This window comes from Chelonia mydas, chromosome 4, assembly GCF_015237465.2.
Source record: "Chelonia mydas isolate rCheMyd1 chromosome 4, rCheMyd1.pri.v2, whole genome shotgun sequence".
Classification (NCBI taxonomy): Eukaryota; Metazoa; Chordata; order Testudines; family Cheloniidae; genus Chelonia; species Chelonia mydas.
In genome coordinates this window covers 14,975,083-14,994,015 of record NC_057852.1, presented here as the reverse complement: position 1 = coordinate 14,994,015, position 18,933 = coordinate 14,975,083, and the positions used below count along the sequence as shown (strand labels likewise).

At 43.2% G+C, this 18,933-nt stretch overlaps 1 protein-coding gene across 2 annotated transcripts in view; it reads right to left on the bottom strand.

Moving 5' to 3' along the window:
- PPEF2 (protein phosphatase with EF-hand domain 2) overlaps window positions 1–17,089 on the bottom strand; it is a 39,491-nt gene extending 22,402 nt beyond the window's left edge. For both annotated transcript variants that reach the window (XM_043544782.1, XM_043544783.1), the window contains exons 1-5: window positions 16,575–17,089; window positions 11,745–11,774; window positions 6,760–6,887; window positions 4,653–4,710; window positions 2,861–3,036 (exon numbers count right to left, since the gene is read on the bottom strand). In XM_043544782.1, the coding sequence (XP_043400717.1) occupies window positions 2,861–3,036; window positions 4,653–4,710; window positions 6,760–6,887; window positions 11,745–11,774; window positions 16,575–16,629 (447 nt within the window). In that variant the 5' untranslated portion in view covers window positions 16,630–17,089. The remainder of the gene's footprint in view (window positions 1–2,860; window positions 3,037–4,652; window positions 4,711–6,759; window positions 6,888–11,744; window positions 11,775–16,574) is intronic.
- Between the last annotated feature and the right edge of the window lie 1,844 nt (window positions 17,090–18,933).

The window sequence follows — 18,933 nt, the reverse complement described above, 5'->3', positions numbered from 1 at the left end:
TCAGAAATGGGTGTGCTTGTCCCTACCTGTCACCACAGAACCATGCAGCAAGGACACATCCTTGGGAACATGCGTATGGGACAAACTAGAAAATGTGACACGTGTTTTATACAACAAATAATGTGTATGTGTTACATCCTGGGAAACAGTATTCTGGGAGAATGCAAGTATTACCCAACCCTCAATGAATGAATGTAGATGTAATGCCCGTGTATTATATACTAGCAATCATATGTACTATTTACCAAAGATAGAAGAAGCACAGAGCACTATAACCACCGCTCCGGTTAATTTCTCTGTTACCCTTGGCCTGGATTGGCACCATCTAACTGATCGCTTGTTGTCAGAAACAAAGGTGACTCCGTTTTTACAATAAACACAGAGGGATATAGGGAAGCGTGTCATTCAAATATTACATGCAAATGGAGAAATGCTAAAAATTGCTAGGTCTGAAAAAGAACTGACAGGCTATCACCGGTAAAATGTTTTTACTGGCTGGTCCCTGACCTCTAAGGGCATATTGTCTGTTTCACTCATTACTAGTTGTGTTAATATTGTCCTATGTTTGCTTGCTAGGAATATGTTGTATGTGCTGTTGGACAAAAAGAATGTTTGTTAAATTACAACCACAAGCTCAAATTGCCTCTCAGTATATTGCTATGAAACAGTTGTATAAAATATGACTCACTCAAGAATTGTTCCTGAGAGGTCAAAAGGGGGACATGTAGTAGTAGGATTTTATGTTTGTATTTTGTATAATTTAGAATGAAGGATAAAGATTAATAATGTAGTATGTATTAAATGTACGATTTGACCATATCCTGCCAGCCAGCTTTTTGACTAGCAGAAAAGAATGGCCTAATGGGCCATTGGTAGAGATGCATCAGCCAGAATCAGTGTCTGGGCTGATTTCAAGGCAGTAACTGACCTTTGAGGGTCACCAATTTGTTGTAAGTTTAGCATTTTAAAATAAGTAAAAGAATGCAATGATTGTTTTTCTTTTGCATTGCAACTTGATGTTCGTGTTCAAACTGTTCTGTGTAAATCAATTCTGTGTTGAGTGTGAATGAGGAATGGGTGTTAAGAGAGAAATGTGAAGGCCATCACCGAACCAGATATTCTAGGGAGGAACCGAAGACAGATGCAAGGGCGCCAGGAGGCTGCAACACACCCCGATTGAAATGTCAGAGGAGGGCAGATTGACAACTCTAAAGATAAGACAGGCACCTATCAATGGTGACAATATAGCTGTGATCAAAACCAGCAAGGGGTAACTCCCTGAGAGACTTGATGAAAGAACAAGACAAAGGATGAGACGGACAATTTAGGAAAATGAGCACTCGTTAAACAACAATTTATTACAGCATGACGGTGCAAAACTCATTGGTCCCAATGAAAAAAAATCACTATATAATAGGGGGCCTTGCCATGAAACTTTGGGTTTGTCCTGCTAAGACTTCCCCAGAGCATTGTATCACGACCAACGGAACCCAGCTCCTCCCTATCAGTGATCAGCGAAGCTGGCCACTAGATTGATCCGGACTGGTAACTATAACATCGACTGGCGGGACAGTGTGTGTGTGTGTGTGGGGGGGGGGGGGGGGGGCGTGTGTGATTGAACGCATATGCTAATTCTTGTATCTTCAATAAACACGGCGTATTGCCTTTCCCCCTGAAAAAGATCCTGTGTGCTTCTTATAAGCATAACAGCTTCCATCTTCCAGCCAAGGAGAATGGATTTCCCTTCAAAGCTGCTCCTAGATCAGTTGACAAAGAGGGCTTCGCTGGTAAACAGATGCTCACCTCCCCGTTCAAACAGGGATAAATATGTAAGGCCAAAGTCTCTACAGGTGTCAATGGATCCAACTCTATTGATTTTAACTGAGCAGTGCCCATTTACATTCGCCAAAAAATTGAACGTAAGAATATAAGGATGACCATACTGGGTCAGACCAATGGTCCATCTAGCCCAGTATCATACCTATGATAGTGGCCAGCATCAGGGCTTCGGGGGAGGGTAAACAACAGAGCAATTTTGGAGAGATCCACCCAGTCTTTTCCCACCTTCTGGCAGTCAGAGGTTTCGGGTCACCCTGAGCATGGGGTTACATCTTTGTCTATCTTGGCTAATAGCCACTGATGATCCATGAACTTAGACTGATTATTTTTTTATCCCAGTTATACTTTTGGCCATCACAACCTCCCATGGCAACGGGTTCTACACTTGAATGCGCTGTGAAAAAGTAATTCTTCTTGTTTGTATTATATCGGCTGCCTATTAATTTCATTGGGTACCCCCTGGTTTCTGTACTCTGTGAAAGGGTAAATAACACTTATTATTTTTCCACACCAATCATGATTTTATAGACCTCTAACATATCCCCCGTTAGCCGTCTCTTTTCCAAGCTGAGCGGCTCTAATCTATTTAATCTCTCCTTAATTGAAAGCTGCTCCATACCCCTAATCATTTTTGTTGCCCTTCTCTGAACCTTTCAGTTCCACTACATCCTTTTTGAGCTGGGGTGACCAAAACTGGACACAGTACTCCAGAAGTCGGTGCACCATGGATTTATATAGTGGCAATGTGATATTTTCTGTCTGATTTTCTATTCCTTTCCTAATAGTTCCTAACATTCTGTTCACCTTTTTGGTCAGTAGCCTCCAGAATAATCAAATGTAGATTCTGTGGGCCCGTGAAGCAAAAGAAGGTGATGTTCTCAAAAATTTCCTCTTCATATTCCTGACCACGTGTTTGGAAAAAAAGAGGCAGATAACCCCCTAGAATTATCCTTCTACCACCTCACCTCCATGGCAGTGCAATGAGAGGGAACCACTACAATCCCCCTTTGGGAGTACTTACTTGTTTCTGTTTGAAAGCTTCGAGTAAGGCAGTTGCATGATCAGGCAGCAGGGGGAAGGAGAGACGGGGTCCAGTGTAGGAATCTGGCACCTCTACCGATTCATAGTCGCAGAGTTTTTCCAGCTCTGTGTCTTTGTAGCTTTCTTCCTCCGTCAACATGCGGCTAATGAAGTCCCCTGGGTGGAGTTTAAAAAAAAAGGGTAATCGGGCCCAATGTGTAATTTCAATGACTTGCTAAAGATCATCAGGCTGAAGGGGTATTCGAGAAAAACCCTGCAGTAGGCTCCTCTTAACGTTTTAGTCTTGATTCCAAAGCACATAATCAGGTTAGAAACTAGATTGTGTCTGCATTAGGAGGAGAGGAGGGAACTCAACCTGGTCAAAACTCAGAATTTGCTGCATGGAGGAAATTTTGACATTTTGAAATTTCTTTTCATTCCGATGCAGAACGAAAACAACTATTTTTGAAATTTCCCATAAAACAGACATTCTGAAAACTTTGAGGTTTTGGAAACTTTTCGTTTTGAAATTCCAAAATGAAATTCAGACATCTGAAAGGAAACTCGGTCATTTTCCAAAATGAAATTATTTTCAAATTTTGAAAAATAAAAATAAAAAAATTCTCTCCACAGGAATTTTCACTGAAATCAACATGTTTTTTTAAAATGTTTCAATCTTGACAAAAATGGGATTTCCCACAGAAAAAAAATATTTCAACAAAACATTTCCATGCAGCTCTAGATATGACTCTGACTAGATGTAGGCAAGGCCCAGTATGCTCTGTGGCAAGCATTTCTAAAAGCCCTCCTGATTTCTGCAGCATTTTGGTGCAGCCAGTCTGTGGTGAATTTTTTGTGTTTCTTCTCCCCAGAATTAAATGTGAAAATGAATGGTATAACAAGGGCAGAGTCTCTTGTGTTATTTATTTTGATATAATAGTCAATGTATTTTACTCTTCTGTATCCAGATCTTCAGTGTAGCCCGAATATATTATGTATTGACAATACAGAATCATGTTGTAGGATTTGTTGAGGGAGAAAAAGGTGGGGCACCCCGTTAAGCGAGAGAAGCACTTTGAGATGATGGGATGAGCACATCAGCTGGATGTATTTGCTAAAGTAATCAGCAGTGAAATAGTTAATGCTGACATGTTACCTGTAGAGTTAGAGGTAACACACCACTGGGGGAAACTGGGGAGTCCATACCCCTTAGAGCTACTGCTTTCAGGCTGTCTATCAACTCAGGAAGGCAGCACTGCACTGGTTTGCAGTCATATTTTTACGGTTCTCGCCACAACCATGAGGGCTAGAAACTTAATATTTTAAAAGAAAATTAATATTCTGGAGCAAGTTCTCCAAGGGTGGAGTCTGCAGCTGCAAAATCATGGAATCCACAGGACCCTGATTATTATCGTTAGGGAACATCTGACAATGACAAGCTCTTTTATAACAATAATATTATGGATGTGTACTTTTATTCCCCCTTCCAACTCCTAGAGGGATAGTGGCTGTTCCAGATCCCCCATGGGATCTCCCTATTTGACTCCTGACCCCACTTCAAACTCCTGAGGCCTGCGTTATAATCATGGTCTGTCTAACGCATGCACTGTAGTCATGGGTCCATCTGACATCTAGACAGGTCTCCCTTCAGATCCCTGTAAGGTCACTCCTTAATCAGCTAGAAGTATCAGCATTGAGCCCTGTGAGTCCACCTCCGTCTCCACACCCTGCACTGAGCGTGCAGCCTTCAGTGCCGCAAGTACCATATCTACGTATGGAATACACAGGCTTACTCTCGTTGCTGCTGCTTGGTGTGAAGTGGTCCATAAGGTAGCTGAAGAAGTTGTGAAGCTGCAGAAGACAAGAAGGAGCGCCATGTTATTCACCCTAAGTTATGAGCTAAAGCTTTGAAAGCTCTACCGCGAAACGTTCTTCAGAACACAGCTCCTCTTTTCACCTGAGCCTCCACAACCTCCTTTGCATATTGCACTCTATATACAGCAAATCCGGCCACAGCTGTTCTCATTGTGGAGCAGAACAGTGGTTTATATAGACCAGTATCCACTCTCCCAAAGAAGCCAATGTAAAATAATTCCATGGAAGATGTAAAACCCACAAAATGTAGCCAATTGTGCAGTATTACACCCTGGGAGGGGAAATTCTCCATGAGCTCTAGGTGGCTATTAATTGATACTGTGACACCTGTGGATTGACAGTCCTGCTCATTTCTACCCTGGGCAATGAAACTACCAATGTACTCTTATTCCTATAAAAGACCCATCTTTTTTTTTTACTCTTGCTGAGCCGTTTGCCTCAAAATATCCGGCTGCAGAGAGATCCACTAATTAATTATACATTGTGTCAAGTGATATTTAAGTAACCATCTTTCCAATTTAATGCTAATTGTTAACAGCCAGATTTTCAGATGAGTTCATCCCACTGGAAGCATGTTGGGTATTGAACAGTAAAAAAAATCTGGCCCTGGGAGACCAAGAATAAAGGGCTTCATCCAACGCCCAGTGAAGACAGTGCAAATCTTTCCACTGATGTCAATGGGCTTTGGATCAGGCTGAAGATGAGCATTACCTTATAACTGCTTCTGGAGTGCACGCAAAGACTCCCTTTGCTTCACTCCACCCTGTTTTATTTCAAGGGATTTGCAGGTGGGGGTATGGAAAATAAGAAATCATAGCATCCCTCTCTGAGGGTCTGTCCAGATTTCAATTTTCCCTTCAGCTACTGTTTCTCTGATCTAAAATATCTCACCTGCTGAAACAAAAGATGCAAACTTCTGCTTAAGGCATTCAGGTGAGAAAATGCTGAGCCAAGTTAAGCAGTAAGCGCTCATGTGGCTTCCCTCCTAGGTGTTCATAAACCCCCGGAGAGGAGCTGTGACCTGAGGCTGGGTTACCAAATTACGCCCAATCCTGTCCCATTTCATTTGCTCCCCATGGCTTCACAATTAAGTATTTCTGGCTTCCATCATATACAAGTGAATGGGGACTAACAGGCAAAAGAAAGTCAACGTGAAAAGAGCCAGAAGGGGGCTAGGAAGCCATCCGGACGTCAACACCTTACCAGAAAACAGACATCAACTAATACCAAGTATGAAATATAAATAAAGGAGGCAGCAAATCAGGAGCTGCTATTTCATTGCAGGAGACAACTTTTCCTGCCAAGCAGCCACAGAAACAGCCTTCAGATGTCTACCACAAAAGCCTCGAGATGCCACCCACTCATTGGCAGGAAGTGTCACGCAGCTCATGCCTGCTCAGGCAGAACAGAAAACACACATAAGAAAGGGGAACAGAGAAGCTTGCGAAAAAAATTCCTCTATATTTAAAACCCAATTGTGGAAGTCGCTAAATATGCATATTACTCACTTACCTACCACATGATCTTACAGTCACCCTTCTCCTCCCCTCGCCTCATCCATTCCCCTCCGCTCACACACATACAGTGGATCTTGAATTTTGTCTTCATCACTGATCAATTTTTATTGCAGTTGTTCCTAAAGGCCTCAACCCAATCGGGGCCCACTGGATTTAGATGAAATGCTAAAAGATGGCATGTGCAAGGCCCTGTACATGCACATAGTTTCTGCTCTTAAAAGATTCCAATTTAAACAGACAACAGGAATTGTATTATCCCCATTGTACAGATAGGGAACAGAGGCACAGAGGATAAGTAAGTGACTTGCCCAAGGCCGCCCAGAAAGTCTGCTGCACAATTGGGAACTGAACCCAGGTCTCCAAAGTCTCATCCCAGGGCCTTCCTCTCCGGGAAAGGATTGTGTGGGTCTGCAAAGCACTATGCACATCCATGGCCCGATAAGAATTATGAAGACAACAACGACAAAGGGCACATTCTTCCATTGTCTCCTTCTCTTTAGCACCATACCTTGATCTGATCCTGCTCACAGGAGTACTCTATGGATTGGAAAATTCTCCACGTGCACCTTCGGCGCATCTCTAGCCGGGCAACATAGCGTCGATACCATCTTTGGATCAGGACAGCGGCCTTGAAGGCTGTGACACAAAGAACAGAACCAGAGAGCTGAGCTGCAGTATCTCAGCACCAGGGCGAGTGCTCTTCTCCCTCCCAGCTATGCAGGGAAAGAAGGGAGTTTTCTCCTTCACAAGTGAATCGTAGGAAAGAATTAACTCAGGCTGGCCAGAAAAAGAGAATTCCATTTTGGCATTTGGTTTCGTATCAGGATGAAACTAAGATTGTTTCCCATTTAAAAATGAGAGAACGAGACAGACCTGAGACTAGCCAACAGCCCACTGGTTACGGCACTCACCTGAGATGCAGGATGCCAGGTTCAAGACCCTGCCCCAAATCACAGAGAGCAGGGTCTTGAACCTGGTCTCCCACATCCCAGGTGAGTGCCCAAACCACCAGGCTCTTGGCTGTTATGGGGTCTCTCTCTCTCTCAGTTCCCTCCCGGACTCGGGAAACCTTCCCAGAGAAAGTTTAGTTGAAACAGACAGGTTTTTACGTCAACAAATGGGTATTTTCCAAACAAAATCGTTTTGCTGAAAATTTCCCAGCCAGCTCAGATGTTAACATGACATTATCAGTTGTTCTTCTCGGTAAATCCTAACTAAGAAACACTTTCTCCACTGTCATGAAAGAAAAGTCTGATCCCATAGACCTCTGTCTATTGTCAGAGACTCCCAAGACACTTCTAGCTCTACCTGGTGGCTCCTCATGGCACGGTTATTATTTAACCAAATCCTGCCTCAAAAAGCTTAACTCTAAACGACAATTTCCACTTGACTCTCAAGTATCATTATTCTCATTTTACAGATGGGAGCTGGGCCATAGGGATATTAAGGGATTTGCCCAAGGTCACAGAGTCTGTGGCAGAGCCAGGATTTGAACCCAGGCCTGACCTCTGTCCAGTACCTTAATAAAGCTGGGCTTTGCCTGCTCTAAGTCAAATAAATACAGGGCCTGATTCATCACTGCTACTCTAGTTTTACACAGCTGTCACTACACTGATTTCAGAAGGGTTACACTGGCACAGAACTGGCCTAACACAGTGATGAAGCAGACCTGAAATCTCTACCTCTGCTTTAACCTAGCTCTCAGCACATTTCTGTAGGCGACTCTTGCCCATCCACTCTGAGGTGAGCCTCCAACCCATGCACTCCTGTATAGGAAACAAGCATCTACTCCCCAGAACCACTGGGAACACACAAAAGCCACCGCCTGGGTTTGAAACATGCTTCCGGCCAATGAACCGTGCTAATACTTAGCACGCATATATCAGTAGTGCTTTGCATTTTATTCATTCATTAAGCAATCCCTGAATTTACAGCTATTCCCTGCGCTAATAAAAAACTGAACACAAAGGCAACATCCTGAACAACCCTAAAAACAAGGGCACCCATCGTAAGTACAGTAGAACCTCAGGAATGGAGGTTGTTCCTAACTCTGAACAAAACATTGTGGTGGTTCTTTCAAAAGTTTACAACTGAACATTGACTTAATACAGCTTTGAAACTTTACTACGCAGAAGAAAAATGCTGATTTCCCTTGATATCTTTAGTAGTTTACATTTAACATAGTCCTGTACTGTATTTCCTTTTTTTTGTTTTTGGTCTCTGCTGCTGCCTGATTGTGTACTTCCTGGTTCCCAGTGAAGTGTGTGGTTGACTGGTCAGATTGTAACTCCAAGATTCTACTGTAATCCATCACAGTCAAAAGCAACAATGAACACATACACTTTGCACACTGCCCTATAAATGGCTGCAAACGTATGTGACCTCAGACTAGTGGGTTAGCGTGAATTTGAGGCTACCAACCTCAACTGTTCAAATCTAAGGACTGTTAGTAACAGCACCTCAGCTGATCTCATCACGGCAATGGGACATGAGTGGAGGCAGATAGCTCAGGTTTAGGTCCTCGCAACCTGAGCTAAGATTTCAAGATCAAAATGAACACCTGAAATTGCACCTGGGGACAAACAGGAAGCTAGTGCAGCCTTTGGACTGTTATTGTAATGTCCTCTCTATGGCCAACCTGCAGGCAACCATGTTCTGCAGCAGTTGCAGTGTCCCAGCGGTCTGCAAGGTTAGCCCGGCATGGAGCACACTGCAGTAATCCAAGCTGGAAGTGACAGATTACACACAGGAGAGATGAGGTCTCAGTCCTCACACTCGGCAGATTCATCGCTTCCAAGGCCAACACTATGCTCATCTAGTCTGACCTCCTGTCTGACACATGCCACAGAACTTCCCCAAAAGATTTCCTAGAACAGATCTTTCAGAAAAACATCACCTCTTGATTTTAAAATTGCCAGCGACAGAGACTCCCCCCCACAACCCTTGCTAAATCGTTCCAATGGCTAATTATCCTCGCTGTTAAAAAACGTACACGTTATATCTGGTCTGAATTTGTGTAGCTTCAACCTCTAGCCACTGGACATTGCCCAACCTTCATCTGTGAGATTAAAGAGCCCATTGCCACGTATTTGTCCCCAGTTGGGAATATGCACTTCCACCCAGTGAAGCCAGCTGGGAAAGCAGGATCAATAAAGGGTCCAGAATCAGGGGTCAGCACCACCATGTTGCATGACGGACACTTGACAAAATTACCATACTTAGTGACGGACACTGGGGGGGGGGCTATGTCATTCAATTTTTTGAAAAATTACCACGGACCTCAACATTTTTCCCATGGACACATTGCTGACCCCTGTCCAGCATTCCCCCTAAACTATGGGCCCCAGGAATGGGTGTATGCACACAATGACAGGACAGGCATCATCCCGACCAACCTCTCAAACTCCGAGTCTTTCCCTAGTCAGCCAGCACTCATCCAGCCAGCTCACTCTCACAGAAGTCCCTACATTGGTCTGGCACTGGGAAAGCAAGGACACCACCCTGTACAAATCAGATACAAAGGAGACACAGATTGACACCATCAGCATATTAATGGTGCTTGCAGCCCTAATCAGTTCACTATCTCCTGAACAATGAATAGGAGAGCAGGCAGACCAGAACTCTGTGGGGCACTGGAAAAGATTTGGGGTGGGGGCCTTCTGGGGTGCCAGCCTCAGAGGCTCTGTAGGGAAGGAATGGAACCACTCGCCAGCTGGCCTGCCAACTCCATAGATGAGTGAACAAAGCCCTGAGTTCAAAGCACTGTACACACATTAACTAGTTAATGCTCGTAGCACCCTGAGAGTAAAATGAAGACAATACTACACATGTGGTCAGGTGACTTGCACAAGGTCACACTGCAATTTACTGGCAGGGCTGGGATACAAACCCCAGAAATTCCTGGTTCCCTGCCCCATGCTCAGTCCACCGTCCGACACTGTAAATCTCTCTCCTCCTGTGCCTAGTTACTGCAGGTGTCTAAGATCAGGGCAGTATGTTACCTATCCTGGGTATTTAAAACCTAGTCACACCTTGGAAAATCCTAGCTTTTAGTGGCCTGCATCGAAAGTTAATTTAAGTGGGGAGGGGGGTAATTATTTTATATATATATAAAAATACACACACACAAATTTGCCAGTTTGATTTCCTGATCTGATTTACCCTGTGGGACTATTTGGGGAAAATCCATGCCATCTCAGCAGCCGCCTCCATCATCTGACACCTACTTCTTTGTTATGCGCAATGACTTTCTCATTATTTTTAGGCCCTACTCCAGACCTTGAGGCTTAAAGCATATTTTAACACTGTTCCTCACTGACAGCTTGGGTTGCGGGACAGGCAGCTGCTTCATAAATCTACCAGCTGGGCCAAAAATAAACCCACCCCCAGACAAGTGCATTAGGGTGTGTCTACATTGCAACAAAACACCCGCAGCTGGCTCGCGTCAGCTGACGGGGGCTCACAGGGCTATAAAAGAGCAGTATGGATGTTCAGGCATGGGCTGGAGCCCAGGCTCTGGGACCCCACAAGGGGTCAAGTCTCCACTGCCTCACTCAGGAATTCATACGCCCACTTTAAGGCCCTTATCTGCCCTCCACACAGTCCGCAAAGCAAGCAAAAGAGACTCATAAATCATGGTCCAGATCCTCAGCTGGTGTAAATCAGGGCCTATTCTGACTATACTCCAGCTGAAGATCTGGCCCCATGATTCATCTGACTTACCACAAAATCGGCCTGGGAAAATTATATCAACAATTTGTTCGTGCTAGGCCATGGTTTCAGATCACAGAGAGAAAGGACCTTGAACAAATTGGCAAACTGCAGACAGAATTATCGGCAACAGAAACTGCCTAATATACAGGTGCAATTAGATAATATGATGCCTGCATGACCTCATGTGCAGTACTATATGTATTATATAGCTGGACCACCTAAAAGAGAAGTGCCCAAGGTCACAGAGTAAATCAGTGGCACAGATGGGACCAGACTCAAGAGCGAAAGCCTGACTCCACTGAAGTCAATGGGACTTTCACTATTGACATCAATGGGGCCAGGAAAATCCCTTGGTAACAATCCCTCCCTCGGGAGACAGGATCTACCCATGTTCCACACTGATATCCAAAGACATTCTGCTTAAATACTTGGGGCAAAATATTCCAGGTACTTTATCTTAAATTGAATCCATGGACTGAAATTTAAACCCAGTCCCCCTACGTAAAGCAGTACTTCCCTCTTTCTCTAAAGCCACTGCACATTAGAAACAGCAAAGACAGCCCTCAGAAAGTTGAGTTACCAGTCATTTACATTTAAAACCAGACCTTCTAAGTCCACAAAAGATTCAATAGTGACCATACACTGAGCATCTAACATCACATGTGCATTATTTAGTACTGCTAATGTATCAAAAGGTAAGTGACTGTTTTGTTGAGCTGCTTTATACATTATTACAATTGAACAACTGAAAAAGCCATGTGTTCTAATCAACCAACTTACCTGGGTGAGCTGCATCTGGCAGTGTTTGAACTGATTTAAAAAAAGAAAGAAGAAGAAAATAAAGATTTTCTCACATTTTATTGGGATCTGAGTAATAAATTGAACAGCAGACACACACAAACACGTAATTATTCACTAGAGGATATAACTCTGCTTGTTCAGCAAACCCAAACAGAGGTAATCAGAAACTAAAATATGCCCATTCATTGTAGCAAATACAATTCAATAAAACCCAAATCAATGGTGAATAAAATATTGCCCTTTTCACCTTGTCTGAAATCATTAATAACCAAATCTGGTCACTCAAATGAGACTTCTCCAGGAGTATCCCTTAAACAAACTTCCCTGGAAGAATGTCAACCTGTCTAGATACTACAGGGATGAGCACATTAGAAATACAAATAGATAGTTGAATAAACTGTCTGATTTTAATTTAATGCCTGTGTAATTAAGGAAACCCTACTTTCAAACCTCTACACCGTATCAAAAGTAGATCAATCAACAGCGTAGGTTCCCTACCCTAAGTGAAGATTTATGATTCTTAGCAACTTTAAGATAGATCAACAAAAATATGAAGTAAGGTGCATTATTTTGGCAAATTTTCAACTTAATGTTTTAAATTTTAAACATTAAGGTTACGTGCCTAAACATAACAAAAGTCAAGAAATAACAACATTAAGACCATACACATCTTCACCACTGCCCCTTTGTGCACATGCATTGCAAAGCAGTCTTCACCGACAGTCACATACTACCATATTTCCCAAATAATACAATTACCATACTAAAAGAAAATAGACCCTTGCACAAGTGACATTTTTGCTGAGGATTGTCCTGGATTCTCCAGGAATTGAAGATTAATCTTTAATTAAAGACTATGTCATGTGATGAAACCTCCAGGAACTTGTCCAACCAAAACTGGCAGCCCTAGATAACTGTCTAGCAGTCTGGAGTCCCCTTCATGTTCCCGCTCGTATGCCTCATTGATCTCCAATGCCTCTGGCCCTACTGTGTATAGCAAGATGGAAGATTTCACCCTCTCCAGGTTGACCACAATGTCATTCACTTTAAGGAAAACGTGAAAGCACCTCAATGTCTTATTTTCTGCCTGGTTCCTAGTGTTTCAAGTGGCTTGGTTCGCTCCATTCCCACCTCACACCCTGAAGATTAAATTTTCTACTGACACCCTGTAATAAGTACCTTCTGGGCAGAGACTGGAGTTTAGTTCTGACTTCAGTCAGTGGAGGGGTCAGAGCTACAAAAGGTTATACCCCCATTCAGTGGCTACTTAACAGGCACCTCTCACAATCCATAATTTCAAACATTCAGGAAAGTTGGGGTGCTCAGGAGAACAAGTTCAAGCAAGCAACAACACCCTTGCTTCCCAATGTGGACAAATGGACAAAACCATTCTGTCCTTTGGGAGATGTGCCACAGGGTTTACACATTGCTCAGCAAAACGTCCCATTGGAGCGTAAGGCAACATACAAAAAGCAGATGAGACATAGGATTAGTTTGAGGCCAAGTCAACCGACCAGCAGCAGGTAGGATGCGAGAGAGAAGGCAGCTCCCTGGTGGCCTGTTGTAGCATTAATAAAACAAATGGGGTTACATTTTACTCAGACATATGCAGGGACTCTGGCTGCAGTGGGAAACTCTCAGATGAATTAAAAATGGAGAAAGCCCCAAATGGTTAAAAAAGAACCAGCTTCAAAAGGGCAGATGTTAGATCCTGATCCAAAGTCCACCAGGAAAGACTTTCATTAACTTCAGAGAGCTTTGGATCAGCTTACGCAATGATCTCAAGCCTGAAAAGAAGGGAAAGAGACTCAAACTGCACGTATGGATTCCTCACTGAAAATTGGTCTAACAGATCTTGTCCATATTAAATAAAGGAAAATCAAGTATTAAAATGGGAACTGGAGTTGGTGAAGAACTCCAGAGAGCCAGATCCACAGCTGGTGTATCTCAGCGAAGCTCCTTGGCCTCAGTCTACACCAATTTACCCCAGCTGAGGATCTGGTCTTCTTGTTCATTATAACAGCATCAGAAGTGGGAATTTCACACTAAAGCTACAAGGGGAGGCTGTAGGGTTTTGGTTTTATAGTGGTGCTTTCCCCATCTTAGAGACTCAGAGGTTAGAAGTGGAAAATGATCTAGTACATTGAAATGACATTTTGAAGTTTCTCTTGTGGAGCTTCCTCTCCACAGTTCCAGAGAGATCAGAGATCGCCTCGCTGGGAAATGGACAGGGGCTTGGTCCCAGTGGATCCTCTGAGATGTGTGTGTAGTCCTGGCCCTCTGCACTCTTTCTTGGGCTCCCTGTCCAGGCTGCCCCCTTCTTGGTTCCACTGCAGCATGAGTCTAATGGAGTCATGCTGCTAGGGTTTCTGCAGCCCATGTCTTCCAACAGAAACATTCCCAGGTGATTCTACAGAATGCAGGGTTATTGCCGGTAGAATGGCCATGGGGCTGGTGGAAGATGATACATGTCCATCTGGCTCTGCCCCTAATCCCTCTCCACACAGCTCTGTAGCAGTGCTTCTGAAAGGTCCAGGAAAAGCCAGTAATGCAGCTGCAGAGGCAGGGATTTTGTGGACACAGGACAATTTGGACCAAATAACAGATCCAGTTGCACATGCATAGCTTAAAACTCAGATTCTTTGTCTGAAGAAAAGCTGAAGATTATGTTCAGTTTGTTATAGACAAGCCCCTGTATACGCTGCAGCAAGCTGGGTCTGAACCACACAGCAACACCTTTGGTTCTGTAGTACTCTGATGTGGCAGACACATTCTGTGACAGTCTCATTAAATAACAGACAGTTCTTAAATGAATGAAATCTGAAAATGAATATTACACTCAGACCAGTTTCCTCTGTTTTACTTATTTTAAACTAAATTCCATTGTATGTTCTAGTTTTCAGAATCTCGTTTTTAACTGACAAGCGCAGCTGCATGGGAAGTCAGCAGGAGGAAGCTGATTATTTTGACCGCAGGGTACAAGGCACATGAGACTTTTGGCAGTTGGGGATGCAGTTTCGGATTGCGGAATAAACATTAACTGGATGTTTCTGGTAAAATGATCAGCAATGAAATTAGTAATGATCTTATTTAAAGTGCCATCTGTAGGTTTCAGAGTTAACAGACATTTGAAATGAATGAAGCCGTTGTCGCCACTCAGAGCTAGCATTTCAGGTTGTCTATGGACTCAGGAAGACAGTACTGAACAGGTGTACACTCAGCTACCCTTTCAAAGTGGTTGTCACAACCATAAGGGCTGGAAACAATTACAGTTAAAACAAAGATTCTGAAGCGTGATTCCAGGGTTTGTGATAGACTCAGCAACAAGTACCATGGCTGCACAGTGGACAGGGCCTTGATTATAGGTTTAAGATGTAAAGATGCTCTGTTAGGGGTACCTCGGCACATGGAACATACAAGGTATCTATTGTGTCTGTGCTACCAGCACCACCCTGTGTGACATGGAGCTCTTTAACCGAACCCTAATGTTCAGAAAATACTTATTAGACAGATAAGGTGGGTGAGGCAATCTCATTTACTGGTGAGTGAGACAAGCTTTCAAGCTCACACAGCTCTGAAGGAGAGCTCTGTGTAAGTTTGAAAGCTCGTCTCTCTCACCAACAGAAGTTGCTCCAATAAAAGATATTACCTCGCCCACCTTGTCTCTCTCATACCCTGGGACTGACATGGATACAACAACACTGCAAACAAAATACTCATGTAAGATACCGGCTGCATTTACCGAGATTACTTGGGAATGTGGAGGAACGCATAGGGACATACAGAACATGGTTAACAATATGTATGGACTTCGCTGAATTTAGATACCATGGCTATCAATATCTAGATGCCTTATTGTATTTCCAGCTGGGCAAGGTTTTTTGACCGAAACTTTTTTGGGCAATAAATGCAGATTCGGTGCCACCAAAACAGTGCAGTAATTTGTGTTTGTTTTGCTGAATGGTTTCAGGTTAAAAAAAAAATCAAAACACTGTTTTTTTTTTTCAAAATGATTCCAACCCTGTTACAGTCTTAGGCAACTGATGTATTCTGTTGAGAAACTGATTTTTTATTTCATTTATATCCAAAATAAACAAAAAACCAGTTTATACTATAGTGGAGCTACAAATACACATCAGTTTCATGATGCCAGCTATGTGACGGCAATATCTGCGAAAACTGAAATAGAGAAAAATAAAAAACCTCAAACAATAACCATTGACGTGATCCATTTTAATTAGAAAAATTAAAAATCGAACTCTGTCAAACCCAATCACCAGTGACGAGACAAGAAGATCATTGCATTAACACAATTTAATATAGACACTGTCAACCTGCTTAACCCCAAAATCTAACCTCTAAAAGAGCCAAAGCAGTTAATTCTCCATCATCCCAGTTTAGTTTAGCAAACCCACTGCACAAACCAGCCCTCGTTTTGGTTTCAATTTCAAAGTTGGTAGAAAGTAGTGTTCATGCCAGCACAGCTCTCACTATCAGAGCATGAGAGCACAATACGTGCATGTTTACCAGTAACTGACAAATTAACGTGGGCAACGACTGCAACAGATTTGCTTTGCTTTACAGCTTTGCCTCTGCTGCCTTTAATCTCAGCCTCACCTAAAAGCTATTTACTATTATCTTCTTTGGGAACTGAATGTCTGTTTTTATGGGACACAACTATACAACTGGGCCACACAATGTCATCAGGCAATACAGCTGATGCATCTCTATGCTGAATATTTGTGACTTTCTAGCAGGACCTTTATAATCCACCAGGAAAGACTGAAATATTTTATGAGACACACTCACCTTTTTCCGATTTCCGCAGGAAGTAATAGGCATTTGTGGAACTACCACATCCCATGATGGCCGAACAACGTTTCTATGGGGTTGCAAATAAATACAGTACCATCAAAATCAAGCAAGCAAGCACTGGAAAGAGCATTCAATCAGAATCAGGATGAGTGCCCTGTGTCCCACGCTGCTGGGAGACAACCATGAATATATTAATACTCAGTAAGGTTTAGAAGACACAGCTTTACAGGTGATCTATCTTGATTCAAGTATAACCCTGACATCTAATTTTCCCAACATAATGTACATCTGCGCGCAACCTGGGATGGACTCTTTTGGCATGGTCACCAGTTTGATTGTTCCAAGCTTCACGTCAGATATATGAAAGGAAATTTTGCAAGTTTTTTGTTTTTCAATTAAACAGAGATGTTTTAGAACGTTAGGTGCCTACATGCCACGACTGCATTATGTGCCTAAAACAGGTACAGTATTTAGGTTTCAATATATTGATGTAGATGTCTAATTTTAGGCTCCCATGTCTGAAGAGTAGGTAACCCACAAGACTAACTAGTCTGAACCTTGATTTGATTTATAAAAAGTGAAAGGTTGTTAGACAAATATTTATGCACCCTAGACCATATTTTATGATTTGCCCAAGAAATTCAGGCCAAATAGCTTCATCTGAGGCCAGTCAGAACCATAAACAGTCCATACAATTAGATCATTTTCACCTGGAAACAATGCATATTACAGGGGTCCATTCAGAAATTCAACCTGAATGGCAGGGTCACACTAATCAGAGGTTGCAGAGGTGCAGATAAATGATAGGAAGTCCAAGACAAGACTGGAAGCAGGAAAGACGTATTGAGAAGGTGGCTGGAGGCAGGCATTTCCCGCGTTTGCATGGGGTGGAGTGGAGTGGAGCGATCAGGTAGTTCACCAAAAGTTTAACGCCACAATAAAGTTAGTCAGAACAGGGCAATTAAAGGAATGCATTCCCCTTGCACTGAACACGTTTAGTCATTTCTAAATACGGGATGACAACCGTATGAAATTATACATGGGACTTTTCCTTGGGAGTTTGGGGATGACATAGCATGAGAATGATGCAAAGCGAGCCCCAAGCACATATGACATATTAAAATAAATAACTCTGGGGTGCACTACATCATTCGTTCCATTGGGTGTCTGTGTTTGCGCACACACATAAGCATGCCCTCTCCCTAGGGTATATCCCTAATTATAAGGAATGAAAGGACAGGGATGGCATTTAAATCTATTTGCTATATCACAGCTGGAGTAGAGACTGGTCTAAAATAAACAACTAGCTGTCGTAAGAAAATAATCAGCTTTGTTAAATAAATACCGCTTTTCTTCACCTTCTGGTTTTACTCCTGGGGGTATTACACCATCAATGAATTGCTTCGATCCCAGCCACTCTCTTTAATTCTCACCATTGCCAAGGGTGCATATTGACAGCACCCAGCCAGCAACACATTTCAGGAATCAGCCAAATTCTGAAATCTCTTCCTCTGGGGAACAATAATAAAACGAAGCCAGTGGGATTCCTTTTTCATCACCCAACCTGCCATTCGTTTCGGAGCCCACAGACACATGAGCTCATACTCCTTCTCGGTACAGAAGAAACTAGAATGAGCAGAGGAGTCCCGAAGGCTAACACAGCTAAGGTGTTCCTGTCCGTTCCTTCCGAGACTGGAGTGGATGGAAGGTGCACTGCTTTGGTTTGCGACGGAAGGCGGCAAGTGTCGTACAAAAGCTTGTGGGACAGAAGCCTTTTTAGGAATCTGCCATGAAAGGAACATGCAGCATTTCGGTCAGCAATATTCCTGGCAACATCTCAGCCACCCACACTCAACTGATGGTGAAGCATTGGTCACAGACAGCGCAATGTGAAAGCTATGGGGTTTACTTCCAGTAGGATTCTTGAGGGACAGAAAGATGGTCAGGAAGGAGACGCAGGGGGTGGCAGGGAAGGACCTGACTGAGGGGTGAAGAGGGGAGAGATTCATGGTGGGAGTGGCAGACCAGAACTCAACTAGCTTTGAAGGACACAGAATCCTAGCTCTGGAGGAAGGGGGCCCCTCACCTCTCCCTCTCCATGCCCTCTGCACCTGCCTCCCCAAACTGGCCACGTGCATTCACAAACACTAAGTAACAATGCCTACAAGGCATTACAATAAGAGGGCATTTGCACAGCTTATTCTCACCTACATAGGAAAATCCAGTTCCGTTTTGGTGCCATTAAAGGTGCGAAACCACTGAAGTGAGAGCTGTGCAAACAGCAGCTGTAAACCCAGCATTAAATCCCCACCACCATGGGGCCTTGGGGAAAAACTGCGGAGAAGTGCCAGCC